Source organism: Eulemur rufifrons, chromosome 3, assembly GCF_041146395.1.
Source record: "Eulemur rufifrons isolate Redbay chromosome 3, OSU_ERuf_1, whole genome shotgun sequence".
Taxonomy (NCBI): domain Eukaryota; kingdom Metazoa; phylum Chordata; class Mammalia; order Primates; family Lemuridae; genus Eulemur; species Eulemur rufifrons.
Genome location: NC_090985.1, coordinates 16,564,863 through 16,582,506, shown reverse-complemented (window position 1 = coordinate 16,582,506; position 17,644 = coordinate 16,564,863). Strand labels below are relative to the sequence as shown.

Genomic DNA, 17,644 nt, shown 5'->3' with positions numbered 1-17,644 from the left:
TTTACTCCTCTCTAGAAAAGAAAAACTCTTTCTAACTCTTGAGATGGTCTCAGAGGTTACAGAGTATTCTCTCCATTGCAACAGTCCCTCCTCCCCACCTTGCAATAATCCTGTGGAATAAAGTTTGTGCCTACTAAGTCTGGATTTGCTTTTTATTGGACATGCTGAATGAATGAAACAACCATAACTGATCAGAGAGTGGCTACAATAACGCAGCTTTACAAATTCTGCTCTGACTTCTCTTGCCATTAATCACACTTTTAAATTCTGACTCTTGGACTTGCCAAATCCACCATGCCATGGCCAGTTGCCTTGGGCTGAAGTACAACTGGTGGCCGACAGCTGGGTCTCTGGAGTAAACACACCAGGATTTGGATTTTGGTGCTGCCACTTCTCACCTGTGTATCTCAGGTCAAGTCACGGAACGTCTCCCCTATTGAGGCAATATAAAATGAGCACTACTCGGTGCCAGCACTGAGCTGGGCACTGAAGTTGAATGGTGAATGACAGGTGAAACCAAGGGCAAGAGGAGTTTGGCAATAAAACAAGTAAATTACCTGGGAAGGACTATAAAGAAATCATGTTCTGACAGAGCACAGAGGGAGCATCCATGTACAGGGGGTGGATGGGGAGGCCTCAGTGAGAAAGTGACTTATCTAAGGGCCTAACGGTTGACTTTTATTCTAAGTGGAATGGAAAGCCATAGAAAGGGTTTCTGAGATCTTGTTTTAATCTGTTTGTTTGTTGTTTAATTTGATTGCCAGTGGGCTTTAACTTTCCCCCCTGTTGACCATTTGTATTCTCCCGTTAATTATCTGCTCATGTTCTCTACCCATTGAACTACAGAGGTTTTAGCATCTTTCTTATTCATTTGATGAGGTTTCTCTCTCAATTAAGTATCTTAATCCTTTGTCGTGTTACATTTATTTTCCCCGGATTATCTGCTTTTTAATTTTGGATTCCCTTTTGAAGTAGAAGTTTTAAACGTTTGCACCTTAGTGCGTGAGAATTCTTCCATCACTTTTATTCAATTTTTTTTAATTGAATCACTTCTCAAATCATTTAAAAATCATTTTTATCATTTTATATCACTTTTCAGTCATTTTAAATACCAGTTTTATCATTTATCAAATGTCCACCACTGGATATTTGATAAATATTACTTACCTTTTTATGGTCCGTGTCGTCGGGGTCAATGTTTTACTAAAATTCGTGGATTTTTCTTGCTTATGGGGGGTGAGGCAGGGCAAACTCCCGCTCAGGCCCGGCCCTCAAAGGCTCAGGACGCCAGACCCCGCAGAAAGACCTTCTCGTCCACGTGGGCCCAGCCAGAGGGACCCTTTCTCCGCGGGAGGTCTCGGGGCCACCCACTCCACCGGAAACCTGTCCCCGAGCTACAGGGCATTACACACGGGCGGGGTCAAAGGCCATTTCTACCGGTGAGAAAGCTGAGGCTCAGCAGAAAACTGTGAACTTGGGGAGGGAGGAGTTAAAGTGTTTTACAGCCCGGAGCAGACGCAAAAACCGCAGCCAGGGCCGCCGGGTGCAGCCCGGGAGGCGGGAGCACGGGTCCAGGGCCAAGTCCGCGAGCTGAGCCCCGCCCCGCCCTAAGCGCCGCCCCCGCCCCGCCCTCGCCCCGCCCCCGGGCCGGGCTGGTTCCCCGCTGAACTCTCAGCACCGCTTGGCTCGTTTCAGTGCCCGCCCAACGCTGATTTCATTGGCTGCCTCGCAGGCCCCGCCCTCCGGAGGGCCTGCTGATTTTCGTAGCCAATCGGCAGGCGCGGCTGCGGTGGGTCGCGGCGGAGCCTGGGTGCCGAGGTACCGGGGCCTGGAGGAGGGAGCCGCGGTCCTGGTTGGGGGCTCATGGCGGCGCGGGGGCCTGGCCTCACTCCTTGGCTCGGGGGCGGGCCGCCACTCCCCGGTCTTCTAAAAGACCCTCCTGCAGCTGGAGGGGCCGTGACCGCGACTGTCGAGGGTTGGCCCCAGGTTGCAGGGGTTGGAGCTCAGAGGTCGGAGGTCGTGCCTTTGTGGAAGGTTGGGACTCCGCCCGTGTAAGCCTAGGGGCGGGCCGCTCCCCGTCTTTATGTCAGCTCCTGCTGAGGCACCCCCTCCTTTCACGGAAGGGGCTCCGAGGGAAACCGGCCCGAGAGCGGCTGGGGCCTCTTGCAGGACCAGAGCTCGGACGCGAAAGCCGGGCCCCGACCTCGGGCTGCCACCGAGGTCCAGCAGGTGACCCTCAGCCACCCGGGCAGATCCGGCCGCCTCCCTCCTCCTCCGGGTGGACCGGCTCAGAGGTGTGGGTGTCGGGGCGGTGGCCCCCGAGGGCCTGGGCAAGGCGGGGTGGGGTTCGCGCTGGGGCCACGGGCTGCCACGAAATGGGTCGCTTCCCAGTGGTTGTCAATCCTCGTGTTTGAGATTTCATTTCTGGAATCTCATCCGGACAAATTGGAGAGGGGAAAAGTGTATTGTGGCTTTGGCACTTGGCTCAAGATGAAAATTAAAACCAGACATGGGGCTGTAATGACTGCAAAGTGACCTGTGAGGAAACTGGACGAATTTCTCAGTTTGACAGGCATTTTCCCCCTAACTTGCCCCACGTTATATAAGTCAAGCTGTGTCAAAGTAAGAGCATTTTAGTCTCATAGTTCTTCTAAGTGTCCTTAATACTGACCTTCTTAGTGAAGATACTTTGGAACCCATAAAGTATTGAATAAGAATTTCTTGTACAAAGGTTCTGAGTTTAACATTCTTGGTGCAAGAAAGCTGGAAACAGTCCTTACCTTTCAGTGCCAGGATCCCAACCATTTCTATACTACTCTGAGACCAAAAATAGAACTTGTTTCTTTACATAGGTGGATTTCTGAGAGACACAGCTATGGATGAGGAGTAAGGGGAGAGGAAGGGGGATTCTTTTGTTAGAAAACAATATGGAACTAGAAAAAAAAACAAAGTGTTTATCTCCTTCCATCTTAGCCAGCGTGAGCACACTCTTTTTTGTACTGATGGTATTTGTTGAGTATTTGCAATGATTAGGGAAAAGAGTAATCTCTAACAAGAAGACACTTCTCTTTAATGAGGCCATAAAAGGATAACTATGCCTTATGTGTAATTAACTCTGGGGTTTGGTTTTCATTTAAGAAAATGAGGCAGAAGGAAGTGTTAACCAAGACCTTCCAAGGCCCAGCTGTTGTCTGCAGGACTCCGACCAGCCATGTTTACGTGTTTAAGAATGGCAGTGGGGACTCGGGGGACTCCTCTGAGGAAGAGTCACACCGTGTGGTTCTGCGACCCCGGGGCAAGGAACTGCAGAAGAGCGGTGCCCACCACCCTCAGCAGCCAGGAGCAGGCGACGTGGTGCTGCTGCAGCGGGAGCTGGCCCAGGAGGACAGCCTCAACAAGCTGGCTCTGCAGTATGGCTGCAAAGTAAGACACCCTCTGGTGCTCTGCAGGGTGGGGGCCCTTGTTGCCCCTCCTGACTCCTGCCAGTTGGGCAGGAGCGGGAGGCCTGTTGTAGCAGCAGAGGACTCCCCCATTCAGCCAGAGATGGAAGGCAGGTGGAAGTACCTTTAGGTCTGAACCCTGGGCTCATGAAAAGGGATGCATTCCCCTCCCTGCCGAGTACTTCTACTCTTCCTTGTTTCTCCACACTAAAGTTCTGAATCCTTTTTCTTTTCCTTTGAGCACATTTTATTTTAGACCCAATGGGGCTGAAGATGCCAGGCAGATTTACCCAAGATTTCTTTGGCATGCTAGCTTTTCTTGCTCCTTTTATTTTTCTGAACTTTTCTTGGTGGTAGCTTATTTGACTAGTAAAGATATACCTTCTCTTTTAGAAGTGCATGATCTAGCTTTTGTGTGCTGTGTATCTGTATAACCCTGTTTTTCTCTTTAATTATGTTTTTAGCACTCAGAGTGATTAACAATGGCCAAGTAAGTAGGAAAGTATTTCTAGAATTGCTGCATTTTCTCCTAGATCAAAACGATTTATTTCACTTTGCTAACACTGTGCTACAAATTTCTATGGCCTTCTCTAAGACTATATAAGCTACTTAATAAAAAAAAGTCTTTTCCTCCTTAAAGTATCTGTTTTTTTATCTAACAAGGTCCAAATAGCTAAGCACATTGTGTGAGGTATTGCAGTCTTTCCTAGGGAAATAAACAAGCGGTCTCCGAGGACTCATAGTGGTCTTTAAATTATATTGACATTTATATTTGATTCTTATAATCAGCCTCTTTAGGATACCATATTGTTTAGAGAACATTAGCTGAAAACAATCCTTCCCTACGAAGACCCGAGTGGATGGAGTAGGCTTCGTGGAATGGTGATGTCTAATAAATCCATAAAGAATTATATAATACCTCTGATAAGTGATCAGTGTTCCTATTTGAAGTAAATAAATGTGCTCTAAGTTTATTAGGGACAAAGACAGAAAGATCTCAATCATCTCATGCACTAGTTTCAGGACCCAATAAACTAAAAATGTCCCCTACCCCAATTCAATTAAATGGTAAAAGCAGTTGCTAAACAGTTAAAATAATGGAAATGATTGATTTGAATGAGGCTCTATTTAAAGGTTTATTGGCTGTATTTATTTTCTAGTGTAAGTGGACTTCTGAGTTAAAACTTTAGAGTCCATTTCTGATGTTTTTGGAAGGTTTTTAAACATTAGCCTGAGAGAGGGTTTACCTTTGACTTACATTTCCCCCACTTGTTAAACCTTCATGTTTGATTATAGGAGTAGTTTGTCATAAACTTTTACTCAATAAGACTCACAGCGGTGTTCGTTTCTTCTGATTTTGGAATAGAAGATCTCAGTGCATAGCTTCCAACTTGAGCCTTGATTCCCTGTATGTTTCTAATGATAAAAAGTGTCGTGAAATCTTCAAAGTGAATTAACTGTAGATCACTTTTATTTAAAAAATAAGTTTACATGTCCCACAGTACTTCTGGGAAAGAAAATCCTGAGACCACATCTCTCAAAACGTTATTACAGGTAAAGTAGCTTCTGAATGTGTCTGCAGAGCTGGCTGAGGCTTTGCGTTTGGCACGTGCTAATGTCTGGCCGCTACTTAGTTTGCTTCTGGTAGGAGAGGGAAGCCAGGCAGAGGGGGGCACTATTGCCTCAAAAGTCAAAAGAAGTAGACAGGCCTACAGCGTTCATTTTAGTGTCATGATTGTGTCTCACCTAAAAGCATTTTGTTGCAGTCACACTTGAAACAGTTAAAAATAAATCTGTTTTCCAAAACTGATCTTAAATTGTTCAAACCTGTGAATCTCTTGGAAAATTTAATTATTAAGCTACATATCAAGGCTGTGTAGAAGCCAAAAACCAAAGTTATTCAGCCTAAACTAATTCTGTGTGTAGGTGCAGTTTTCCAGTGCTCGTCAGATTCGTAAGTGAAGTGGGCTTGGAGCATCACCCAGAAAGGTTAAGAGCCACTTCTGGATATTAGTTTTAAGGAGCTTCACATATGTTATGATGTTTGTCTTCCTGGCTTTCCTAGGTTGCAGATATCAAGAAAGTCAACAACTTCATCAGAGAACAGGACTTGTACGCTTTGAAATCTATTAAGATTCCCGTGAAAAACCACGGGATCCTAACAGAGACCCACAAAGAACTAAAACCCCTCCCGAGCCCATCTTCAGAGACCACAGTGACCGTGGAACTGCCGGATCCAGACAGAGCAGCTGCAGGCCCCGATGCCGGCCCCAGCCAGCTGACGGATTTCTTTAAGGGAATTGACCAGAATATCGAGCGTGCGGTGCAGTCAGAAATCTTTATGCGAGAAAGCTGCTGTGTGGAGACCTCCAATCAGCCGCTGCTCCCAGCCCCTCCAAAGACACGGACAAATGGTGCAGACTGTGGAATTCAGTGGTGGAATGCGGTTTTTATCATGCTTCTAATTGGGGTCGTTTTGCCAGTCTTTTATTTAATTTATTTTAAAATACAAGCTACTAGTGAGACCCCTGATAGCTTGAACACAACCGTCATCCCCAGTGGCTCAGTGGCAGTGGGTCCAGTTCCAGCGCAAGCCCCCAGATTAGTGATTCCAGTACCGACTGTCACCTCTTCAGATGGCCAGTTCAGTCCGACCACACACGCAGGGGACTAAGCTACTGTTTTTCAAGAATCAGCTGGCTTTAGCAGCTTGTTGTGATCAGCTGTCACGAGCCATACCCTAGGGTTGCTGCATTTCATTTCCCGGGACAGAGGACGCCACCAGAGTGTTCTCAATCACACCGGCCCTGGAAGGTGGCCTCACCTAATCCAAGGCCACGGGAATCCAAATCACCGGTGCCTCACACTCCTATAACCAGACGGGTGCAGAAACAGAGCCACTTACGTGTAACACGTGGCTGTTTCTTGAAGACATTTAGTGGACTGGCTGAGAGCGACTCCACAGCAGCACTGTGTGGGCCTCCAAGTTGGGCGTGCTTGGAGGGAGGGGAACGGCCTTGGCCAAGGGACCTGCCGTGCGGGAGGCCCTAGGGTGGGCCCGTGTTGCCTGGCTCTTGTGGTTTCCTACCTGCTATGGCAGGGGTGGGAGGGCGGGAGAACGTGTTGTGCTGTGTGTCCCTGGTAAAGGTGCTGTGGAATAGTCTTGGTGTGTCACCCTGTTTGTTTTTTTTTTTTTTTTTTTTTGAGACAGAGTCTCACTCTGTTGCCCAGGCTAGAGTGAGTGCCGTGGCGTCAGCCTAGCTCACAGCAACCTCAAACTCCTGGGCTCAAGTGATCCTCCTGTCTCAGCCTCCCGAGTAGCTGGGACTACAGGCATGCACCACCATGCCCGGCTAGTTTTTTCTATATATATTTTTAGCTATCCATATAATTTCTTTCTATTTTTAGTAGAGATGGGGTCTCGCTCTTGCTCAGGCTGGTCTCGAACTCCTGAGCTCAAACGATCCGCCCACCTCGGCCTCCCAGAGTGCTAGGATTACAGGCGTGAGCCACCGCGCCCGGCCGCTTGTGTCACCCTGTTTTAGAGAGTGACAAATTACAGTTGTAACAAGCCCTCCACCATATTTGCCTCATCAGCCTTTTTGAGGCAATGCCATTTCTAGAATGGAAAAAGCCCCAAATCCAAACTGCTATACTGTTAAATAAACAGCATTCTATTCCTTGTACTTCAGAGCTACGGGTACTTAGTGTGACACACAGCCGTGTCTTAAGCTGAACACCCGGGGCCACTGCCCAGGTCCACGTGAGGAGCCTTCCCACACTGTGGCTACCTGCAGTGCTCCAGGTCAGCATTCTTGGAACGAGCTCCTGCTGGCCAGTGTCTGGCCCCCCTTGGGACAGGCTTCCTCCAAGCTTATTTCCGGAGAGGAGGGATGACTGGCTTCACGAGGCTGAGCAGGAGCCCAGGGCTGGGGACAGTGTGGACAGCATCCAGTTTGGCCTGTCCTCCAAGAGCCAGATGGATCAGTGGAGCTACTGCAAGGTGAGGCCAGCCTCCCTGCCTCCTGCACGACCAGTCAGGCCCCACTACCCCTGGAAGGACCAGGGTGGTGGCAAAGTGCAGCTCCCATCTGCGACCTGCACCCTTTGCCATTCCTGCACAGAGTTGCAGAGGGACTGCCACAACAATGCCAGTGTGTGTGGGTTTGGGGTGGGGGGGATGGCAGAGTCTGTATCACAACCCAGGTGAGGCTTTTGCCAGATCTGTGAAAAACACTGGATTTTTAAAAAGATCACTATTTCACTACCCTGAATAAGGAACACATGCTACTTTTCCTCCACTCATCCTTCCATAAACTTTCCAGAACACCAGTTATACCAAGAGGTGATGCAATAACATGACATGGCCCCTACCCTCAAGGTGCTTGTAACCTAGTGGGGTAAGAACTAAGCAACAGTGGAGATGGGGTATGACATGGCCCAAAATAATGATAGTACTAGATTATAACCCATAGAAAAAAAGAAATATCCATGGGTCCATAATGCTATAATCAATCAAATAGGTGAGAAAAGACAGCTGTTCCTTAAGAATTCAAATGAATAAATGAAGAAAACAGGCAGCTACCACAGTAATAATTGTTGCAGACATGATGCTAAATCAGAGGGTAAAAGTATGAGGAGAAACCTCCAGAGTCTCAAGGTATCTCCCCCAAGCTACTTATGAATCACAAAGGGAAACCCAGTAGAAACCACTTAAGTGATCAAGGACAACGTCAACTCCATGTTGCATGAAGCAGGGCAATCATCTCTGCAGAGCCTGATTCCAATCGTGAGAAAACACCAGACAAATCCCCACTGAGGGATATTAGACAAAATAAACTCAAAGATCATGAAAGATAGGGAAGGACATAATAAGTGAAAAAGGCAACGTGGGCTCTTGGATTGGATCCTAGAACAGACACAGACATGAGTGGAGAAAATGGTGAAATTCAAATAAGGTATTTACTTAATAGTAGCATACCAATGTTAATTTCTTGGTCCCCTTACTTGTACTATGGTTATGTAATTGCTAACGTTAGGGAAAGCCAGGTGAGGGATATGTGGAAACTGTATTACTTTTACAACTTATCTGTAAGTCAAAATCTAGTTCAAAATAAAGTGTAGTGAGTGTTAAAAAAGTGTGTGTGGGGGGATTATATAGTGAAACCAGTTAGTACAACTTTTTTTTTTTTTTTCATCCCCAGCTGTGTTCTGCTTTGGTTAGACACGAAGCAGGTGGAGGATCGGTGAGAAAGTGACTAGTGAAGCCCTGGCCTGGAAGCTGGCTCAGCTGGCCTGTCCGTCCGGCTCCTCTGGGAAGCAGCACTGAGATGCAGTTAGGAGCGTCAATGATTCATGCCCCAACAACATGCAGTTGTTGGCTGGGCTGCCTGGGAAGAGCTGCTCCTCAGCCCAAACTGTGACAGCTGGGGGTCAGTACCTCTGCTGGGTGAGGACCCCAGTCCACTCAGCCTCAGAAGCCCCTCTCTCTGCAGTGTTGCAACCCCGTTTGAAACCTCCTAACTCTTGGGGAAGATGGGAAGAAACACTCCTGTTCCCCTCAGTTTACAGCTAGTGGGTCCCGGGCCCCTTGTGAGCACGGGACGAGCAGAGGGAGCCGGCTGCACCATGCAGCTGGCACAAGGCTCTGACTGAAAATCATTTTCTTGGCTGGTGCCAGTCACAGAATCAGCTTAAAAACAGGATAACGCCTAGAGCAAGGCACTCGTGGGAGCTAACTAGGAAATTGCAATGAATTGATTTTAAGTAGCTGCAGCTGTGATTAGAGTATTTTTAGCCACAGGACTCAACCAGCTTTCAAAACCTGCTAATAAGAGCCTCACTGTAGCCAGCACAAAAATTTAGTTTTCAATTTGACACCAAGAATCTGCTTAGCTAGAAACTGGCTTAGAAGGCACATCAGAGGAAGAGAACATTTTCCACTGCAAGCTGAAGGTTTTTCATTTCCTAGCTCAATTGTGATGAAGGGAGATGGACCACTAAGAAGCACCTACCGGCATACTGGGACACACACACCCATCATTTCTGAAAATAAAACTCCATTCATTCTAGTAAATCTGTCTTCTGCTACCTCTAGCTCAGCAGAATGCGTGCATTTTGGGCAAAACAAATCATTTCACACCCCAAACTTTAAAGAGCAAGAGAATGTGATGATAATGACAGGAAGTTCTAACAATACCCACCTCTCCAACAGGCTTCGGTGCATTTTCTGTGAGAAGCAGTTACTGGAGCCTGAACGGATCCCGTCGAGCCACACCAGTGCGCACAGAGCAGCCGGCGGGACACCGCAGTCGCTGGCTGCTTCCTAGCGGCCCTGGGCTCCCACGCGGGGCAGCTAGTGTGGCACCCAGAGGCTTCCTGGGCCTCAAGGAACGTAAAATGAGGAAAGGGCTGTGCAGGTGGAAACGGTCTTCGCGAAAGTACCGTGAAAGGGGAGGGCTGCAGGGGAGGGCTGCAGGGGAGGGCTGCCTGGCGCCAAAGCCAGCGCCTTACTCTTTCCCCAGGCAAACATGACAGAGTCTGGATGCGCAGTAAGAGCCAGGCCGTCTTTACTGGAGGGAGTGCAGGAGACAAACAGTTTACAACAACCTCTAGCATTGTCTTAACCATTTGATAAAAAGTTCACTATAATATTTATTGTATAATGAAGAAAAACAACACATTCAGGGAAAAATTGAGATTAACTTATTTTTCTTAAAAGGTTCATCTCAAGGATGGCAACAAAGTCCAGCTTGTGCCGCCAAACGGTTTTACATGATCAAACCGTGTACAGCTTCTTGTGTGAACTGTTGACTACAAACATTTACCAAATACATAAATCTCTTTTAAAAAAGCCATTTTAAATATAGCAAAGCAGTGTCTTCTTGCACAGCAAAGTGAAGAAAGTTTCTACAGAGAAATAGAAGTTTTACATTTGTAAAATCTTTTTCACATTCTAATCATCTAGCTTCTTATGATCCAATGCCAGGAGTTTTCAGGTTCCTTATTTACTATGTATTTCTTGTGCGCATGATGGTTAATACAGAAATCATGTTAATGTATTATTAGTTGTCCTTATATTTAAAGGAAATGGTAAAACACGTATTGTTCTTTTAGAACAAACCCCTGATTTAGTCTATAACACAATGGACATAATTAGGGCTCAAAAGATGGAGTTTTGATTGGGACCATCTGTGTACACACAATGGTGACTTTCACTCTCAGTGTAGTACCAGTTAGAGTACTGAAGGAAGAACAGCCGTTGGAAACTGTACTTTAACCAGTGCAATTAACTCTAAGCTTTTTTTGTTTTTGTTTTTTAGTAATAAAATATCTCTGAAGGGATAAAATTTTTTTGCAATGGTGTCTCATACAAAACACATGAGTCTAAAAGGGTAAGAAAAGTCAGTTCTAAAGCAACACCATTAGTGTCTTCCCCACTCTAGGCTGGTTTCCACCCAGAGATGTGGATGTGGATGTGTTCACACGTGGGTGTCTGGGTGAGGGATGTCTGTAGAGTCCATATGCTCCAAATCACATTGGGCACATGGGCAGAAGGTTAACAGTCAAATACTCAGTTCCCAAAAATGGAATACATTGTTACTTGGTCATTGTAATTGAAATACAAACTCCGAGCCTTGTGTAATATTATTTTAGAAAACAGTAGTTGTACTGATTATAAACCTGCATAGAAAGAAAGACTATTGAGATACAGTCAGAAAAGCCATCTCATAAGGCACACAAGAAAATAGACAGTAAATGTGAATGTGTTAACTCCTATTCCAATGTACAGCAGAAGTTCATGAACATGCATAAATAATAATGAAAGAATCACTTAACACTTTCAAAGCTATAAATGGTTTACAAAGTGGTAAGGATTATCTTGGAAATTCAGTGTTGGGAGACTGTCTAGGTGTGACCTCATGAAGAAATGTGCCTGTAAGTAGTTCAGTAAAATCAGTACATTTTAAAAGAAAAACTAACCCTTTCTGAATAAGAGCCAATGTCTATAGTGACGGGAGGAGACAGCGGATCACCCTCCCCTTTTTGGCCTCTATCAAAAGTTACTTCCCAAACTGCCATTAAAACAGAACCTCCATTTTGCAGCCTGTGAATGCCACAGGCTTATCTTGTACCTAATACCTGTGTGTCAGTCAGGAAATCTGGCTGATGATTTGTCACAAATAGCATATGAGGAAAATGTCCAAAGGAACAGTAATTTAGAGGGGAACACAAAATGTAAAAGTTGTAGGCAGCTGCTCAATGTTAAGTTTAAAATATAAAATAGCAGCAATTTTTAAACCCTTACTTTGAGTTTCTCAGGAAAAGGAGTATTTAAAAATCTATGATGAAAGATATACAGGACTTTGAATTTTGTTCATGGCACAAGCCCAGCAAACAGATGAACTTGCTATCACCAATTAATTGTATTCCTATAAGAATAAGGCCTTGTTCAAAATCCAAGCTGAGGGGGGCACTCAAAAATTTCTATTAGAATGGCAAGAGTCATGCCAAGGATCTGCACCATAAGAGAATTTCTCCCCCACCCCTGCACCAAAGTGTCATTTCAATGCATAGAATAGTTGATCATGGTAGTATTTTGTAACCAGCTGCATCATTCTATTTTCAGAGGGTCAAGGAAAAAAGATCCCTTCTCCATGAATACTTTTTCCTAATCATTTACCACTTATAAAACCTTTGTGCTCATCTACTATTTTGCCATTTTCTCTAATATTAATTAAATTAGGTCAGCTTTTTCTACTATATTATTTTCCTCACAAAAGGCAAGTTTTAAATAATGCCTTATAAAATCTGTTACAACACATTTTATATTTATGCAGGATGAACTTAACACCAATTTTTTTGCCACTTTGCTATTTATGTACACATATAAAATATATACTGATGCTCAACCCATACAGCACAAAGATTACAATGTAACATCACACATTCACCACCAGTGAGGGGAGAAACCCCTTTATACAATCCTCTGAAAAAACTGGGCTAATAATTAAAATCCAAAGTACAGTATATATTTAACAAAATAGTAAATATTAAACAGTGAATACTCTACTTAATAAGGACCTCACCTTTCCCCCCAAATTGGCGGCAATCCACAAAAATATACTTTTTAATCTGGTGACCATACAATACATAGGTACTTACATCAAAGGTGATAATATATTTAAGATGCTATATACACAAAGAGTTTGGCTCAACTTTTAATTTACATATAGAATAATAAGTGTTCATGGCTTTTTTTTTCCAAGGTTCTGCTTGCAAGATATTTTTGTTTTTTTTTTCCCCTCTTAAAATAAAACTAAAAAGTTAAAACAAGATAAAGCTATTCTCTAAAAAAAAAAAGTTACAACATATAGCTTTGGCTTATATAAATAATTCATAGCAGAATGTGTTCAAAAGTAGTGAATATAATTTTATATATAAGTCATCAATTCATAAGGGTGTTTTCTTTCATATAAAATATACATGAGCTAAAATCAGTTTCTTTAATTTTTAAGATATGAATGTAAAAAGAAACTTCTGACATATTCCAATTATAACTTAATATATTAATTTTACTTTGTTAATGCTCTATATTTCTAGGCTAGTATTTTCTGAATATCTCATGCGTATTTTCTATTCTCTCTCTTTTTTATTAGCTAAAGATCACTTCTTGACCCAATACATTTTTGCACGTGCAAAACAGTTATGTGTGGGGCTTTTGTTTTGTTTTTTTGTTTTTTGTTTTTTAATATCAACAGCCCTTTCCCATGCACCCCTTTGCAACAGAGACCCATGCCAGGTTGGGTAATTAATATAAATGACATTTTATGTACAGTATTGCTTTCTTGGTTCCTGCTTTTCTACTGCTCTGTTCTACAAAGCATTTTTCTTAAGTAACTACAGTCACCGCACAGTTAAATAAAACAAGTAGGGGGCCCTCTAGGTTTCTGCAAGCTAGTGTGGGAGAATTATATATGGGTACACGTTTCTCTGCAAAAACTGGTTATCTTACGAAACAAGTAGTCCAAGGAAGTGCCAGACTGGTCTGTGCCTATAGGGTGCTTTGTCTGCCATGGGACGCACATCTGCAGACCTACAAGTTTGCAGGTAAGTGCCTGATTCTGTGTATGCAACACACACCCACACATACACACACTCACACCCACATACATATATATGTAAAGGGATATATATATGTATGTATGTACATATAAATATATTTAACTCATGTCCTTATTTACTGATTTAGATATGTAGGGCAGTTCACTGCAGTAACACAAAATACAAACATCAGCCTGAAAGCCTTAGGTCACCCATGCGTCCATCCTCATTCGCTTTACAGAAGGGCTTTCTCTGTCCTCAGTGTTTGGGGGTCGGCCAAGCACAATTGGAGAATGGAAGTCGCCCCGTGGATCCTCTCGGTCACTGCCATCGTAGGAGCTACTGGAGCTGCTCAGACTGTCCACAGGGGAGCGCCCCATTTCCTGCCGGGGCTGGGGCTGGGGCTGCGGGGGCTGGGGCTGCTGCTGCTGCTGGAAGCCCGATGGGGTCATTCGATCCCGGGGAGGTGAAATTGGTTCTGACTTAATGTTGATGTTTTGGTTGGTATTAATGGATAAATTCGAACCCTGAGATAACTGCCCTCCAGCGCTGAAGGGAAAAAAGAGAGATGTTAGATGATTTGTGAGTGCATCTGCGTAAGTGGAATGATACCACAGACATTGTCTGACTGAAAAGAGCCCAGGGTCCAAAATCCTGTCAGAATTTCCCAAGACTGGCTGTGTGGCACAAAAAGAAACCCCATCTCCCTGGGAGGAAAAGAAAACAGCAGTTCAGCCCTTAAGTTACTTGGTTCTACTACCCATAACCTTAGTACTTTTGCAGCTAAAGTATCTGAAACACTGTCAGTGCCTAATGCTGTGCATGGACCAAAAAGATAGAGAAACAGTGGCAACCTGAATTCTGCCCATGGCCTCTGCTCTGGCCCTGGGACAGGCACATCTCATCTGTTTTCATAAGGATATGACTTATTCTCTAAGGAGCGGATCCTATCATCCTTATTTTCCAGATGAGGAAACATCTCAGAAAGGCTGAGGAGCTTGTTCAGAGTAGCACAGGAGGACACATACAGGCTTTTCTCCAGGTCTGAGCTTCGAGCCCTTTCCACTTGCTTTTCCAGGGCTATTTCTAGTGTGTTCATTTAGTATGCTCAGGACAGGCCTGAGGGCTGAACACCTGTGCAGGCAAAGAAATTTCCCTGAGATGCTCTGCTCCTTTTTCCATGACATAATTCCTCAAGAGACTACTGAAAACAATACACATTGTGGAGTTATTTCAGAATGCAGGAGGGAAAGGGTTTGCTGAGCTCAGTCCCTCTGGGGACTTTCTAGGCAGGAGGCTAGTGTGTCCTTCCTGAGCAGGGGGAAGGCAGCTAGCTCTCATGGAGGCCAGCTGGGTCTGCTATGCTGTCCCCTCTTTTGGGACAACCTCCTCCACCTGCTCCATGGGCCTAATGTCATCCGGGTTCTACAAAGGCCCTGTTCCTTCTCCCTGCTGCGTAGGGATGTCTGGTCTCATCCGGGCACCACCATAAATCCTCTTCACTTATATCCTCACACCCTGCCCATAAGGAACGTTCTCTTTGTGAGTGAGGTTCGGTGTATGCACTGGGCTGGGATCACCACATGGATCCATCCCACGGAGCCTGATGCAGACATGAGATGCCTGGCCCCTACTTTCCCTCCCCTGTCCCCCAGAGAGAAAGCAAAGGGCACAGCTTACGTGCCTTCTCTCCTCTCTGCAGATGTTCACCAAAGCAAAAAACAGGCAAGATGGTAAGTGGGCCTGATGCCCGCAGGCTGACTTTCCTCAGGCAGTGGAATCAGCGGCAGGTGTTGGGAAGCAGGGGTGGCCGCAGGCGCTTAATCATTGGTCAGTAGATAAAAAGGGGATGCATGTGGGTGGCATCTGTGCCTGGGGACCCCCTTAGATACTAGTTGAGTCTCTCTAACTCACTGTGTCCCTGCAGGAGAAGCCTTGATACCTGAATCCCTTCACAAAATGCCCAGTTTGCTTGGTAACCAAGCTATCATCTAGGGCCATGTAAAAAAAACACTTTCTCCCAATACTTGTGTCTACCAAAACAAGAATCATTGCAGGATGACAGTCAACAGAGCAAAAGACTATACCTGACAGAAAAGGAGTGTGTGCAGGCCAGGAGGGAGGAGCAAGGATTAAGGGAGAGTTTCTAGTTACTCACACAAGAGAGCTGAGGGCTGCTTGTCCTAGATGGTGCTGCTGCCAGGCCGACACCTGTCCCAGGGACAGCATTCCTGGGGAGTTGAAGCCTTGCAGGGCCGACAGGTCAGCGCTGGTCAGTGAGTAGTCTACAAAGGCAGACAAGATCGCTTCATGTGATTAGAAGGACTGTACAGAATCTACTTTTCAAATAGTAGCTGCACAAGCTCCCAGGGTGAGAACTCAGGTATTTCACAACAAAACAACACACATATGGGTCTAAAATCCACAAAATTTTTTCTTTTGGGAGGTTTATCGGATCTACTATATTCAGTTGCCTGGGATTATTTAAATAATAAAAGGTCATCATTAAAGAATGCTCCTACGCAATGGTTATTTTAAATAAATATGTCAGCCACTACCCTCTGGAACAAAGACAAACACTGGCGCTTACCCAGCGTGAGTCTAGATCAGCCGGTCTTACTAAAGTATAGGGAACAGAAGTATGGGTGCCATGCTGAGTGATACAACACACTTAATACATCATTACACACGTAATTGCATTTGTTTAAAGTATGGGGGCTGTCACAGCTCCTTGACTGCATACAAAATAATTTCAAGTGCATGAGAACCTTTCTGTCTGACTAGAGTAGCACACAGCCCATTTTATGTGAGCGCTTCAGTCATCATCACTGTGGCCAAGATTTAAGGCATTAGGTATCACTCACACATGGAGTTATTTCAGCTCATCATTAACACCTGGCTTTTCCATTTGGTTCTAACGAGAAGTGGCAAAAACCCTTCTACTTTTCACTTCTTTCTCATGTCTCAGGGAGGTGTTTAAAGAAGCTGCTCTTCCTAGTGAATGAACATTTTCAGAAAGGAACTGGTTGAGCAGCATGGCTGGTGCTCAGGACTCTGTCCTTCCTCTATCTTCTCTCACTTCATGTCTCTAAGGGTGGCTCAGCCAGCCCCACGGGGCTGGGGCAGGTACCCAGCACACTGACACCTTCCCCACTGTCCCCTCTAGCCCACAACTCTCTTCTGACTTCTTCTGTGACCTACATGCCATGTCTACTTGGAAGCTTTGCAAACACCTCAAATCTGACATGCCCAAACTGGACTCACTCTTTCCTTCAAACTTGCTCCTCTTACACACTCTCCCCCTCTTTGTAATTGGCACCAACATTCACCCAGTGGCCTGTGCAGAAGCCTGTGGGTGTCGTCCTTGCCACTCCTACCAATACGCACCAAGTATGGTCAATTCTGTCTGCTCTCTCTCAAGCCTGCCTGAGTCTCACCATCTCTCCTGCCACCACCTAGTCTAAGCCACCAGCAACCACTGTGTGGATCCTACTATGGTATCCTCTTATGTGGCTTCCTGGCATTCACTTTTGCCCCTATGTGCACTGATGCCAAAGTGATCTTTTTAAGACAACAAATCATGACACTCCACTTAAAACCTTTTTATGGCTTCCCAATGCTCTCTAGACAATGTTCAAAATCCTTGACATGGCCTACAAATCCCTACTTACCTCTGTAGTCTCCACTCTAACCACCCTGCTCTGCCCTCCTGTGGACTCTAGCCTTTGTACACAGCACTTCCTCTCCGGGAGCACTTTCCCTGCTCTACCTGGCTGAGTCATGCACACTCCTTCCTGTCTAAGCCGTAATGTAGCCTTTGACACAATTGCAATGGTCTATCCCTAGAACTGTGTGTCTTGTGTATTTCCCCCTAAGTTCCACTGTTGACTCCTGTATTTCCAGTGCCTGACATAGCGCCACACAGTAAGTGCTGAGTGAACATTCGCTGAGTGGATGCGTGACTAAGTTTGTGAAGCTGGGACTGATCTTACGCACAGACATGAGGGAGTGTCCATAGGGTTTCTTTGCACAGAACTGTTTTACTTTTTAAAATGTTGCTCATTTATTCATCCCTTTACTGATTGACATATGACTGACAC

The 17,644-nt window shown here is 45.2% G+C and overlaps 2 protein-coding genes across 35 annotated transcripts in view; one reads left to right on the top strand and one right to left on the bottom strand.

The window, feature by feature from the left end:
- LYSMD4 (LysM domain containing 4) overlaps positions 1-6,616 on the top strand; it is a 234,995-nt gene extending 228,379 nt beyond the window's left edge. The window contains exons 1-4 of one of the 7 annotated variants that reach the window (XM_069465789.1): positions 3,230-3,423; positions 3,697-3,746; positions 3,908-3,930; positions 5,506-6,616. In XM_069465789.1, the coding sequence (XP_069321890.1) occupies positions 3,230-3,423; positions 3,697-3,746; positions 3,908-3,930; positions 5,506-6,114 (876 nt within the window). In that variant the 3' untranslated portion in view covers positions 6,115-6,616. The other 6 variants (XM_069465788.1, XM_069465785.1, XM_069465786.1 and 3 more) reach the window with 6 other exon arrangements.
- Positions 6,617-9,989: 3,373 nt separating this feature from the next.
- The window catches only part of MEF2A (myocyte enhancer factor 2A), a 130,014-nt gene continuing 122,359 nt past the window's right edge, over positions 9,990-17,644 (bottom strand). For all 28 annotated transcript variants that reach the window (XM_069466663.1, XM_069466659.1, XM_069466654.1 and 25 more), the window contains 2 exons: positions 15,703-15,829; positions 9,990-14,093 (listed from right to left, as the gene is read on the bottom strand). In XM_069466663.1, the coding sequence (XP_069322764.1) occupies positions 13,748-14,093; positions 15,703-15,829 (473 nt within the window). In that variant the 3' untranslated portion in view covers positions 9,990-13,747. The remainder of the gene's footprint in view (positions 14,094-15,702; positions 15,830-17,644) is intronic.